General features: G+C 43.0%; 1 protein-coding gene across 1 annotated transcript; it reads left to right on the forward strand.

Moving 5' to 3' along the window:
* Nucleotides 1-11,890: 11,890 nt before the first annotated feature.
* LOC120831823 (heat shock protein 30-like) lies at nt 11,891-12,673 on the forward strand. Its single transcript, XM_040197585.2, is given in 2 exon segments — nt 11,891-12,530; nt 12,533-12,673. Coding segments are annotated over 2 exon segments (666 nt in total). The 5' UTR covers nt 11,891-11,972; the 3' UTR covers nt 12,641-12,673.
* Nucleotides 12,674-14,028: the final 1,355 nt, after the last annotated feature.

Below are 14,028 nucleotides of genomic sequence, written 5' to 3' on the forward strand. Positions count from 1 at the left end.
ATATATAAAATGTTACAGTGGTTATAGCTTTGAGGCTCCGTAAAATGAACAATGTTTTAAAACCTGATGATGCAAGACAAGGCAACAATGTGTCCGTCAGACGCATTAGCTGCTGATGTCAGCCACTCACACCATTGTGTGTGTAGAAAATGGTTTAGTAGTAAAATATCATTTGTGGTACATTAAAGAAAGTCTAATTCAAACATCTTTTAATTATTTAGTTTTTTGTCAACCTTGAATCCTGTTTGAAGGTGATGTGGTTCTTACATTGCTAGAGTAGTTTATATGTAAATATCACTGACAAATGGTTGTGTGTGTGTGTGTGTGTGTGTGTGTGTGTGTGTGTGTGTGTGTGTGTGTGGGCCTTGATATAAAATGAAGGCCAGCTGATCTCTGGGGGAATCCATTGCCTGGACGGCTCAAGGTGATTATTAGACACACACATGAAGGTGAAATTAGCCACCACACCATCAGCGTGGTTATTACCGAAACCTCCGTATCAGCGGCTCGGAGAAAAGAGCTGGAGGACATGTGCACGCCACGTGCACGCTGGGATTGCAATGGGGCCGTAGTCCCACTGGTGCTGACTGGGACTGTTCTTGGATGGGTGTCTGACTTTGGGAAAGCCCAACTTCCCCCTCCTCCCACTCTATGTATGAACACCTTCACACACACACACACACGAGTCCCTCCTGCTCGTCCGCCTCCTTGTGTTTCAACCGGCCCCGTCTGGCCGACTGTACACGTTCATGTCTGCATGACGTCCATTTGGGAACTCCATTAGGGCTTCCCGTCTAGCTTTCTGCTGGCATTTACACGCCTGCCTCAGTCTGCTGCTCTTTACGTTGTCCATGTATATTACACTGTCACTGTGTCGGACTAGACTCTGCTATAGCAGGGCGAGATAAAGTAATTTTCTATTGAAGAGGTGTCAGTGGTCGAGGCGTCCCCAGGGTCATTTGAAAATCATTGCACGGATGCCTCGCTTAATCATTATAAATGACCTTCAGCGGAACCTTGGCTGTCAGTGTAAGCGTAACGGTCAAAGTGTCTATTGTTCTTTTGTGTCTGTGTGTCAGAATATACGCATATTTGTAAGTATGCATATTTCTGTCTGTGCTCACGTTCATATATATTTTTGCTTATTTTCTGTATTTAATTGATGGTGGAGAGCATTTAATGGATTTTCACTGACTAAAGAAAAGGTTTATTCTTTAGGGTTGCAGGATTAGCAGGATGTTGTTCCAAATTGGCAGTCCTGTGTTTAAGCAGACATGACCATATATTCTTTGATCTTTTTCCCAGGAAAGAGTTGAAATGCTAATTGCTTGTTTTTGTGTGCCTTTATTCTGAGCATGGTGTGGATTGCTGTAGATTGGATCACACACACACTATTTCCCTTGGATTTACATCTTAATTACAAACCGTGTCTATGGAACAAAGTTTTGTTCCTTTGTTTTTTAACTTTGAATCATTTTATTAATACATTTAGAGAGTGTCAATGGCATTGAAATAGTTCTAGTTTGGGCAGGTTTTGGGAGCCAATATTTTCATCAATGAATGAATTTCATCAATCGATCAATGAAACATCCTCCTTGTTTTCTCCTGGTATCATACTTTTCTTATATTCATTCATATGTTCAGATATAGACCCCTACTTTTTAATCCTCTGTGTATCAGCCAACCCCTTAACACCCATTAAATTGTTACAGGAGGTCTGACCCAGAGCAAATAAGCTGCTGGTAAATAGCCTTATCCCTTCTGCTACTGATCCGAGGAGTCTGCCATCAGAGGTCTGTGTGATGTCAAGTGGCTGGAAAGGACACACACACACACGCGCGCTTACACAGAAACCTCAACAGCGGTCACAGTCTGGCACTTCTTTGTGTTGCACTGAAGATAACTCACGCAAACATTCTCTCTCTCTCTCTCTCTGGTTCTCCGTCTCAACCACAGTGTCTGTCTCCTACATACAACTGCAGCCAAGGGGACGTATTTGTCACTCGCCCAGATGTTTTTCCAAGGTCCTTTATTCGAAGCAGTCAATCATATGAGCAGAAGTGTCCCTTTGGCGCGGGGGTTCTCTCTGTGTGTCTAAGTCTGTGTATGTGCATCCATGCGTGTGTGTGTGTGTAGAAGGTCCGTCAAGGTGAGAGGAAAGTGTGTTTGACCTGAGACACGGGTGGTAATATATTTATAACAACTACAATAACTCGCACACAAAGCATTCAGTTGCTTTTTTTCTGGTCTAATGAGGTCCGTCGCTTTCGTGCACACACACACACACACACATACACTGGGGGTTTTAAGTGGCTTGGCACACGCTCTTTGTTCCTATTTCCTCCATAAAACCAAGTAGCTTTCCTTTGTGATAGTCTCGGATGCTCACTAAACCCCTTTTCAAGTTAAATCACCTGCAGGGACTTTTTCAAAATGCATGTGATGCAATGTTTGAAAAATATGAATAACATTATGTCAGATCTACAAAATAAAAAATAAAAAACGTATGTCTTTCTATAGCTGGACCACATTTGTGGCAGTATTGTGTCCTCTTCAGTACCCCATAATGAAGAGCTGCTGCCTTCCCGCTGAGCTGTCTCGTCTGATAATTATTTTGACATTACCCACTGAGGGCTGAGAGGGAATAGTCCTACACAGCGTCTGCTTGCCATACATTCTCCATAACCATCCTCGCCAGGCATGGGTAAATATGCACGCACAGAGCCTGTGTGCATGTGGAGCAGTGTTGAGGATACCACACTATGAATTGGCCGCACTCCCTTTACGTTTTTTTAATGTTGTGAGAGTGCATGAATCAGTCAGTCAGCAGTTACTGATGAAATTGTGAAACCGAACTGCAGGCCTAACGTGAAAAAAAGAAAATGTGAAGGAAGCGCTGACTGACTCTTAACATAATGTTTGCATGCCATCATATCATCATTTTAAGAGAAATGTCATCAATAAGTGACATTTCTCTTCATTCAAGATTCCTTGCAATTGTTTATATGAGGCCCACTACAACACTACTGCGTCCACATGCAGAGCCACATACCTTTATTCATTGACCTTGTGGTATTCCTCACAGTGGGGCACAGTGCACCTGCCCGGGATTCTAACTGCGTTTGCCATGTTGAATGCAGTAATGCAAAGAGGCAGCAACCCCAGTAAAAGCACCCAGAGGAAGAGTACAGCCAGCTGTTTCTCACAAGCTGAACATGTATTTGTTTAGTTTTAAATATCTTTATTAATTAACTATTCATTATTGAATATATTAAATGGCTAATCTACTGATTTTCATCATTCCGGGGATTCAAATCTGCATATTATATTCAATTAATTGAATTGATGTTGGTTTTGATCCACTCAGTTAAATGTGTAATTAGGTCGTATTCTGTTCATTAAAATTCAATCAGTTCCAATCTTTAAATAACAAATCCTTTGATCCTAGAACGTGTTGGTACAGAAGAGGATTGTAGCTTCGCATTAAAAACATGTTCAAGACCAAATTGACTCACATCACACCGCAGAAATGTGAATCCTAGTCATATTGCAGAAAGAAATGACACCCCCTTACTATAGTGCATGATATAAAATTGTGTGGTTTTCCCCAGATATGTATAAACTGGTGTTAACAGCTATGAATGTCTGTGAGAAGTTCCCCATTCATCTTAATACCCACTGTGCTCTGCATAGACAAACTAATGACTGCAATGCATCACCTGCACATTGCATTTCAGTGAAAAGTGTGTGTGTACGTGTGCATCTATTTGAGTGTGTGTCCACCAGTATCTCACCCAGCACCATATATTGTTATTCATCATATTATATGTATTTAAGTGACCCTTCATAGAATTCTATGTGACGTATTTGAATTTCGGCGTATGCTCACTGGCCAATGGATAGTGAGGTATTTGCTTACGACAGGAAAAAGTATATCTGCAATTACTGTCAGAAGACACAGTCCCATTAAAAACGGTTGACAGCAATGTCGGGGGGATTATCGTCAGAGACTTGCACACTGTCTCTGGTGGGGGTTTTTAATTGCAAAACATCGACATTCCAACATTCTTTTGAGATGGTTTTATTTGCAGGAAGGCTGGATCATTCTGTAAAAGTATCTAACTAAAGATAAATGCGTGAACTTCTCCAACCGTGGTTTTAAAATAAAGGGTACAGAAAATAAATGATTAGGCTGGATGTCAGCACATTGCCACTCACTCACAATGGGCCGTTCATTATTCAAAAAAAGAAATAAAAAATGTATGGTGCAGAACTATAGATCATCTTTTTTACTCCACACATTCCTCTTCCTTGTCACAATCTGGCACCAATGTGCTCAGCGATACTGATTGTTTCTGTTCTGTTCATTCTTATAAATGTCAACTCAAGTGGCATGAATGTTTCTAGAGTCACAAAAGGTAAAACAGCTATACTTTTATAGTGTATATATACTTTTTTGTGCAGATAATCTTTAAACAGATGTCAAAAGGTGATGGAGCTCCCCTGTAATAATGGCTGTAACTTTTCACAAACTAAAAATTTGCCCTAACTACTGTAATAAAGTATATGGGGAAAATCACAACAACAATCTCAACAGCTTGCAGGTATGTTCATAATAAGGTGTTGCTGCTATCTTGGTTTAAATAAAATACACCTGTTGGCAATATGTACTTTATATACACCAGCTGCTTTAATATATCACTGAGAAATAAGTGGTCTGACCTCTGCTTCAAAAGTAGTGCTCGATACAGTGCGTAATGTGTCATTATTAAGTCATGTTTCTATAATGACTATTGATTTTGCCCCGCAGCGGACAACTAAATGCAAAAATGGAGATATGAGCAAAGTATCTGTGACGAAAACCCCTGCAGACGATCAGCTGTCATTGCACAGTTGACGATGAATCGCTTTCCCGTCACTTTGTGCTTTTCCCTGAGTGATATTCCCCGAGAGGTGCTTTCTTCTTATTTTTGTACGCACCCTGGCAGAAAAATCAATGAGCGTTTGAAGTCCTTTGAATGGATGAATTTGTCCGAATGGATAAAGACAGAATGAGTGATGGAGAAGGTTGAGACGAGCACTTTCCAGAGCAGACATTTCAAACCTCGTTCTGCTTTTCACATCTGTCTGAAGTAGAGGAGAAGGGAAGTCTGGACTGCTTGACCTCATTTGGCACGGTGGCTTATTCGCTCTCATGCTGTTGCATTTTACTGGAGTAAAATTTTAAATATGATTATTAAATACAAGCATGCAAGGGTGTGTGTGTGTGTGTGTGTGTGTGTGTGTGTGTGTGTGTGTGTGTGTGTTCGTGCGTGTGCGTGTGTGTGTGTGTGTGTGTGTGCGCGTGTGTGTGTGTGGGTGTGAACCCATTTAGCACAGCGGCAGACCTTCTGAAAGTATATGTCGTAATACATTCAAGTCCATTAATGCCTGGGAATGAAACAAAATCCAAAAGATGATACACACACACACACACACACATGCCTTCCCAAACACCCCCTCCCCCTCACCACCCCTCACACACACACACACAGAGAGAGTGCTGTATGTCTCTGATAGCTTCTATTATCTAGGTCTCCCTCCTGGCTGCACATCAAACATGGATGAGCTCCAACCATAAAAGGCTCCATTTTCCTTTGATTTATACAAGGAATAAAAATCGGAAAGGTGAAAAGTCCAAACCATGCATATTTTAGCAGCTAGCTGACACCAAAGGCAAGACGGAACAAATTTTAACATCGAGCAAAACTTAAAATAGACCCTGATTGGACCAAACACAGGAACTGCGATACCAAACCTCCTGACCTCATTGGCAAAAAGCGTTCTGGCTTCACCCAGCAACAACAAAAATCTGTAATGGCACAAATAAGTACATCAGCAATATGTTTCTATATATATATATTCCAAAAAAGTTTCCTACATCTTAACTAATTATTCAGATGGTGAAATTGATTTTTTCAGACCAGGGTTTGTTTCAGGCTATTTAATAGGCAAATAAACACATACAATTAAAGTCTAGACAGCAATGTAAACAGGATATTTCTCATGGAGATAACTGTGTTCGGGAAACCGCAGAGATTCAGTGAACAGATACTGCTTCAGCATCAAATACCGGTCCTCGGGGGCCCAGTTTGTCGTATTCCTTGATGAAAGACAGTGGTGATTACAGATCAGTACTGTGGCAATGAGAGGCCTTATCTATGTGTCCCCATAGTGTCTCCATTAATAGATCAGCAGGGGCGAAGGAGGGTATCGGGGGGTCGTTGTGTGTGTGTGGGTGTGCGGTCTTATTGCTCTTTTACCACTTTTCCTCCAGATGTGCGGGTAAATAAGATGTAGTTATTGTAAGTTGCTACAGTAGCGTAGCAATTCCATGGGACAGAGTTGTTAGAGACATTGAGTAACTTGCAAAAGACCAACAATTATATTAAAGAAAGTATAGTTTAAGCTTCTTGTATTGTAACCCTCTGTATAATTCATATATCATTGAGCATAGGAGACATTTTGCTTAACTTTATGCTTTGGCTAAGGGCTCCCGTATCTTAGAGATCCCACACAAATACTACATCACCCATTCAGACGCTTGTTTCGTACCTTTCCCTTTGTCAGTTCATCTCCAGCTCTTTCCCCCTATGCTCCCTCCATCACAACCATCCTTCTCTACCGTACCTCACATCTGCGCAGCCTCCCTCCGTCCACCCCTCTACTCCCATAAATCGCCCCTTACGCATCCCTTCTCCCGCCCCCACTTTCCGTCGTCCCTCATCTCGTCCTTCCTTCCTGTCCCCTGATGTTCCCGCTCGGCGTTTTTTTTTCCCCTTCCGCTTTTCTCCATCCATCCGTCCCGTCTGAATAATGCAGTGGCCACGCAGCTGCGGAGCCATTGTCCCTGCTTCAATGTTAATGTTGTGTCCTTGTCACCATTATTGGGTCACTATCATCCATCACGGCAAATCATTGTCATACAGAACCACGGACAAACAAAACACATTACGGGGAACAGAGGTGCACGCGTGTAGAGAACAAAGGCGCACGCGAGGCAGAGAAGCGAGTCCCGCTTGATGACGCTTGTGAGAAATTAAGCGATGCACTGTGAAAAGTCACACACTGCATGCGCTTTATTTTTGCTGCAACAGATCTGTCGAAGCGAAAAACGTATTGTAATTTAGATGTCAATGAATGTGTTCCTCAGTGTATTCAGAGAGAGGTATCCAAATTAGGCAAATGATCTTCGTCCCACATAATTTGAAATATATCGACAGTGACGTTTACTTTCTCCTGGGTGTAAGTCCTATGTTGCATTCACCCCGACCTCCTCCAACCCATTTACCCCTGTACATAACTACCACAATATATGTAAAGTGCTAAAAGGGGGTTTTGGTAATTTTACGTGAAATCGGGCTGAAATAAGAATAAAGATGACTCTCTCTGACTAAAGCAAGTGCTCAACATAGCCGGGTGCCACACGAATAATACATTTAGTCTCCGCCACAGTGATGAGTGGCAGGTCTCCCACTGTCATGTGTTTGCTTCGAAATGCAGAATCCAGCTTTGTCTTGTTTAGTGTTGTGAGCGGCGCTCTTCGTATATGGAGTTGTCGCAGTGAACGTCTCGGTATTTTTTTCTAGATGTGTTCCTCCCTTTGCGTTGTGATCATTCCAGTAGTTTGGCTTCGCTTTCGGCTTTACAGATCTGAGGCCCACAGAATGATTGTGGTGGGTCTTTTGTGGGATTATCGGTTTGAATTTCCATCAAACAAACACTTTTTAGTGATGTGACTTAAACTGCACTGTAGAACTTGTGGTGGCGGGGGCGATGAAGGATGGGGGGCTAACGTGGATTAGGTTGAACAGACCCATTAAAACATGAAAGCTTGTTGATAGCTGATGTGGGAGTATCAGACATCTCCTCTTAGAGACCAGTGGCTTCAGGGTATTGAGCCTGTGTGTGTGTGTGTGTGTGTGTGTGTGTGTGTGTGTGTGTGTGTGTGTGTGTGTGTGTGTGTGTGTGTGTCTGTGTGTGGGTGTTTGTGTGCAAATGAATCGATAGTGATGAGAGCCGGCTGGTATCTATTACCTATTTAATTATCCTCCATCAAACAAACATGATAGCACCTTGAGATCACTTAGACCACAGCCTATCGCAAAAACACGCACACACAGCGAGTCCTCAATAGCAGGTGGGTCACATTTGCTTTTACTCTCGTGTAAAATGAAGGACAATCAAGGTCACCAAAGCCAAAGGCGAAAACTAATGCTTTCACAAAAGAGCAGAGACAGCAGGCCCTTTAATTAACCCTTATCTCTGACCTTTTAAGGAAGTCAAAAGTAGGTAACAAATGAGGCCAATTAAGCGAGACAGTATCGTTTCATTTATCTAATTTAATTCCATTTTTAATGTCATGGGTTCAGGAACTGCAAGCTCGCGCTGCAGGTGACCCCATGTCCACCGGGTTTCAGCTCAAGGGCCAACAACAAGGGCCCTTTTATTTATTTCCTGCTCGGAAGCCGGCGGGCAGTCGATGTCGGCGGACGACAAACCAAAACAAGCCACTCGGACGCCGCAGCTGGGAAAGAGCGGCGTGGAATCAGTGTCTGAGTGACAGAGTTGCTGCTCCTGTCTCGCTCTCACCGGCATGGTTACACAACAGGCGAGCTGCAGTGAAATCTGTGTGTGTGTGTGCACAGTATGTGCGCATGCATTTGAAAGGGAGTTTATGTATCGTGCGACCCAGAAACATCGAGAAGTCTCTCATGGCTTCATTAGGGCACAAACCAAAAGTTTGGAATCTATAACCTTTAAATTATTCTGCTGCCAGCTCCCTAACACACCGTTTGTGTGTGTCTTTTTGTGTAGTTGTTTTTGCCATCTCATTTTTCTAAAACATTATCATACCCGGTTTTCTTCATGTTGTCCGTTATTTATTCTACTAACTTTTTCCCTCACTCTCACTGGAGGAGTTTGCAAAGTGTCAGTAGCAACAAAGATGTGTGTGCGTTTTTGTAGATCTCCCATAAAATTACGTCTCTGTGTTATCCACAAAATCATCAACCAGGAAGTTTATAGACTACAATACCCGTGGGGTTATGGGTGGGAGCGGGGGGGTAGCATTGGTCAATAAACAAAATTCCTTTCAGTCCGTTTGTGCACACTGTGAAACGAGACGTCAACGCAACTGCCAAACTTCAGTAATATTACTTCCGTAGACGCGTGTGCGGTTGGACTACGTCAATAAATGGGGAATAGCTGTTCAGTCAGTGTGGCAGTTAAAAACTGGGCACAGGCAGCGGCCTCACGTGTCCATTCACGTTGACTTCCCCCCTTTGTGGACTTTGTGGCTCCAAAACAACGCAGCACCACTTCCTCTGCTGCGCCTCTTCTGAGGCATCCTTTCTACGCGCTTCAAAGGGCCTCATCACTTCACCGTAAACGCACCAAGTCTTATTCTCCCAGTAAGATGTAGGGAAACTAAAGCGACCCTGTATCGCAACCCTTCCTGCTCGTCTTCAGCCGTCAGGCTTAACTTGTTATGCTGACTTTTTATCAACGGGGGGCCGACGTCCTCCTGCACCAAAACTCAGTGTACCACTTGACCCAGTGCAGAAAAGGAACAGGCAGTTTACCTCTGGAACTCTCCTTCAGACGCCCAACATCTCCATGATGGAGATAGGGAAGGAAGCACAGGAGTGTTATCAGTTCCACACACACACGCACACACACACACACGCGCGCAGGACCACTGCAGCATTTCACCACATCTCTCGTGCCCTTCACTTTTCCCTTCTGTTGACGAGTCCCGCCTCATCACCTCCCTTCCTACTCTTCTGGTGTTCTCTCATCTCCCCCCCACCTCCCTGCTGCATGCCTCTCACCCCACCCACCCCCCGTTCCACCTCTCTCCCCCTCCTCTCCCCCCCCTCTCCCCCTCCTCCCCACATGTCTGTCTGCTGGAAAACTGGAGCAACGTCTTAATCGAGGCTCCGAGACGTGACGGGAATTTCTAAGCCACCCCGGCTCTGCAGTACAGACACAAACACGCACACACACACACACAAACACGCTCACACACGCACACACACGCACACACACACATTGGGCTTGGCGGCCAATTAACAGCCTGCGATCCAGTGCCAAAGGAATAACTGCATGCTGATGAGCCAGCGGCTCTACGTGTGTGTGTGTGTGTGTGTGTGTGTGTGTGTTTGTGATGAGATGGTGGCCGTCAGAACCACTTACACAGAAGGATATCTCTTTTATGTGTTCCGTGGGGAGAGAGGGGGGATTATGGCGCATTAAAAAAAAACATCTTTGTGAGGGAAACACTGAGACAGGAAGTGTAAGTTTGTCCCAGAGATTATTTTTGTGTAATAGCTGTGTGTGTGTGTGTGTGTGTGTGTGTGTGTGTGTGTGTGTGTGTGTGTGTGTGTGTGTGTGTGTGTGTGTGTGTACCCCAGCAGTATCAGGAGAACAATGCGGATGATTTACATGGAGCGTTGCTTTCTCCTGCTAATCCAACTCCTCCTCATCCTTCCTCTACCGTTATCTTTCGTTCTCCTCCTCCTCCTCAATTTCAGCCTGCCTTCACATTCCGGAGTTCATCCAAAGGTGAACGCCTGGCATAAAAATGTTCTTCCCCCCCCGCCAACCTCAGAAAGCTCATATATTCTCTTTTTGTGTCAGATATACTGACACGATATCCCGGAGCAGCAGAGCGCTGTGTTTGCCCGTCGAGGTTTGATCCTCTTTTATTTATTTTTTTGGGGGGGTAGATAAAAAAAAAAGAGTTGAAAAGAAGACTGTGGGTTGAAATCCTGCCTTCTGCGGTGCTGGTGCCCTACTTTACTGCACAGTCTTCTAAGTAGACCGTACACAAACAAAAAATACTGCCGGGTGACAGGTGTCAGATACTATCAAATGAATGAAGAATGAAGAACTCACTCAGAATAACTAATTGGTAGTGTTTTACTTAAAAAACATTACCAATCATGCATGGTCAAATAAATATGTTCACAATTGATCAAAACTAGCACCAATATGTGTGCAAGAAATAATAAGCAAAAAGTGCAAATCAAGAGTTACAGTGTTGAAGTAGAAACTGTGTATAATAGATGTACAGAGGAGCTTTTTTATTTGTTGGGAAACGATTGTGATACTTTGTTCCAGCAGGTTGACAACTCGTGCTGGAGAGTTGCTGTTGTTGGGAGGACGGCGCTGCTGGTGAAGCAGGTCTATGTAAGAAAAGGCTGCTATCTAGTGGTTACATGTGCAAACGACAGGGGAGGATGTGATGAAATAATGTTCAGGATATAACAATACGTTTCATACTCAGACACAAAACAAACATTCCTTTGTCGTCTAACACCCTGAAAAGACCAAACATTGAGTCTGAGTATTCCTTCAGAAGTAAGTGGTAGGGCGATGCAGGAGTCACTCTATTCCTATTATAATGACTATTTCAAAAAGGCTATATGTGGATATCTTTTTGTGTTGCCTGAATTCCTCAAATCCTTGTTGTTCCTGTTTCCATCTCTGATATTTTAAACTAATTTTGAATGAATGTATTTCTATTCTCAGAACAACTTATGCAAAAAAAGACGAAGAAGAAATTACAGAAATCAGAGAATGGGAATATTTGAAATCTTCATCATTTGATCCGGAAACACTATAACCAAATTTTCTCAACTTAATTCTGTGTTGCGAGTAAAATCTTCATTTGAAATAATAGCATTTGCACAAGAGTATTTCCAACAGCGGCATTCCTAAACGATCTGGAATGATCCAGTGACTTCTGCACTCCTGAGAAACAGCTCCCTCCAGTGGAGTGCTCCGGTAGTGACAGGAAAGTTCCTGAAGACTCTGGACCTCCTCCAGTTAGGGTATAAAAGCTGGGACAGTCTCACTGTGGGGACAGAAAACAGCACAGAAGAGACGACAGTTCAACAAGAAGACTGAACACTAAAGCCGCACTGAAGATGCTTTGCTCTCATGGATTCCAGTCCGCCCTCAGTCCATTCACGGGCCTCCACTGGCCTGCACGCAGTCTGTGGCCAGATGTCAAACCTCTGCTCCACCAGCAGGATCTACTGCAGAGAAACCTACAGGACCTCCGCAGCAGTCTGGATCTGATGGACAAACTTCATCAGGAGATGCTGCAGGAGACGGAACCTTTCCAAACCAGCGTGGCCCTGCAACCGGTCTCCTGCCAGCTGGACACAGAGGGGGAGAACTTTGGCCTGAGCCTGGACCCTCGAGGATTTTCCCCAGAGGAGCTGTCCGTCAGGCAGGTGGGCCGCAAGCTGAGAGTCAGCGGGAAGACGGAGAGGAAGCAGGAGGACGGGGAAGGCTCCTACTCTTACAGCCACCGGGAGTTCAGACAGGAATTCGACCTGCCAGAAGGGACAAACCCCGAGGCCGTCACCTGCCGCCTGGCTCCAGACGGGAAGCTCCACATCCAGGCAGCCAGAGCTCCACCAGGGGACGAGAAGGAGAGAGAGCTGACCATCCAGAGGAGCTCGGAGGAGAAGACACAGCAGAGTGTGTGTGCACAGACACAAGGCAGCAGCACACAGAACCTGGAGACATCTGCTGGGTGTTCAAGCCGTGTACAGTAACTGTGTTGAACGAACAATCTGTTTCATAAATTGTATGATCAATAAACTTATTTGAATGTAAAGCCTTCTCATTTCATTTTGTAATACAAAATAATATTTCATTTCCACATTTCAGTCGCTTTAGGAAGAAATACATGGAAAATAAACATAAAGGTTAGAAAGGACAGTATTTTACTTTTATATTATGAGAATTTACAATCACAATGACAATGAAAAAAGTTTTGCGTCAATGATTAAATAATAAATTCATAATTTTCTATCAAAAATAATCTGGAATTTTTAGTAATGTATCATTGCTAAAGAATTAACAAACTATAATTTCAATACATACTCCATTTTGATTTCCTGCATTCTAAGGTAAATTGTTTACATCAGACTTTATGAGACATGAACTTTATGAACAGGATCAATCGGTGACTCATGAGTTACCGCTCTTTTTTCGTTCTAATACAGCTGTTTTTTCCTGATTGGATTGGCTTCCTTGTTTGTATTTGTGAGATTTGATTTATGTTTCCCAGCTGGTCGGGTTAATAATTGCGCCTTGTTTGGAGGATACAATTATAAATGTGACAGGGAATAACGTATATTATTTGCCTGTCTGGCGCCCAACGTATGTTTTGGATTAAAGACGCAAACCTACGCTCAGTAGAAATTTAACCCGACTGCTAATACTGATATTAAATGTATGAATTATATAGTCATCTATAATGCCCATTATTAAGGGTGGGAATCTCTTGGCACCTCACGATTCGATTCGATTCCGATTCAAAGGTCAATGATTCGATTCTAAACTGATTATCGATTCTAAACTGATAAAACGATTATCGATGCATCTCAATTTTCTAAATTTTTTCTCAAATCTGAGTTTGCTACTGAGAGGTTGCTAATCACTTCCTACTTTATTTGATAATTAAAGAAAGTCAACAGATGAATTACCTTCTCTAATTTTTTATAAGAGAAAAAAAAATCTTTGTCACAAATATGATTTTCTATCAACAATGCAAGAACTAATGCAGCTTGCATTTCAACACAATATGGAAGTAGCCTATGTAAAAAAATATTAAACAGATACATTTTTCTTTTAAATTAAGAAAAAGCTGCTCTCAGTCTCAGACCGGTCCGTATTTGTAAAATACCGGAAAAAAGTCAATAAAAGTCAGTAAATCTGTGATTATCATGCCAACTTTCAATACGGATCGACTTTTTGAAAAATCGAAATAATGAGGTAAGATATGCGCAGGCTCCTCCATAGTTCGGTAAAGTTGGCAAGATATTCATGTTCAGACTGACGGACCGGTCTGCGAGCTGGACGCATTGCTCGTAATGTGCCGGTAATGATGGTAAATGATGGTTGTAGCTGGTTGTCATCCACGGTCCACTACGATTACCGAAGGGGGGCGTTTGTTTTTTGACAACG

Source organism: Gasterosteus aculeatus, chromosome 14 (genome assembly GCF_964276395.1).
Source record: "Gasterosteus aculeatus chromosome 14, fGasAcu3.hap1.1, whole genome shotgun sequence".
Taxonomy (NCBI): Eukaryota; Metazoa; Chordata; class Actinopteri; order Perciformes; family Gasterosteidae; genus Gasterosteus; species Gasterosteus aculeatus.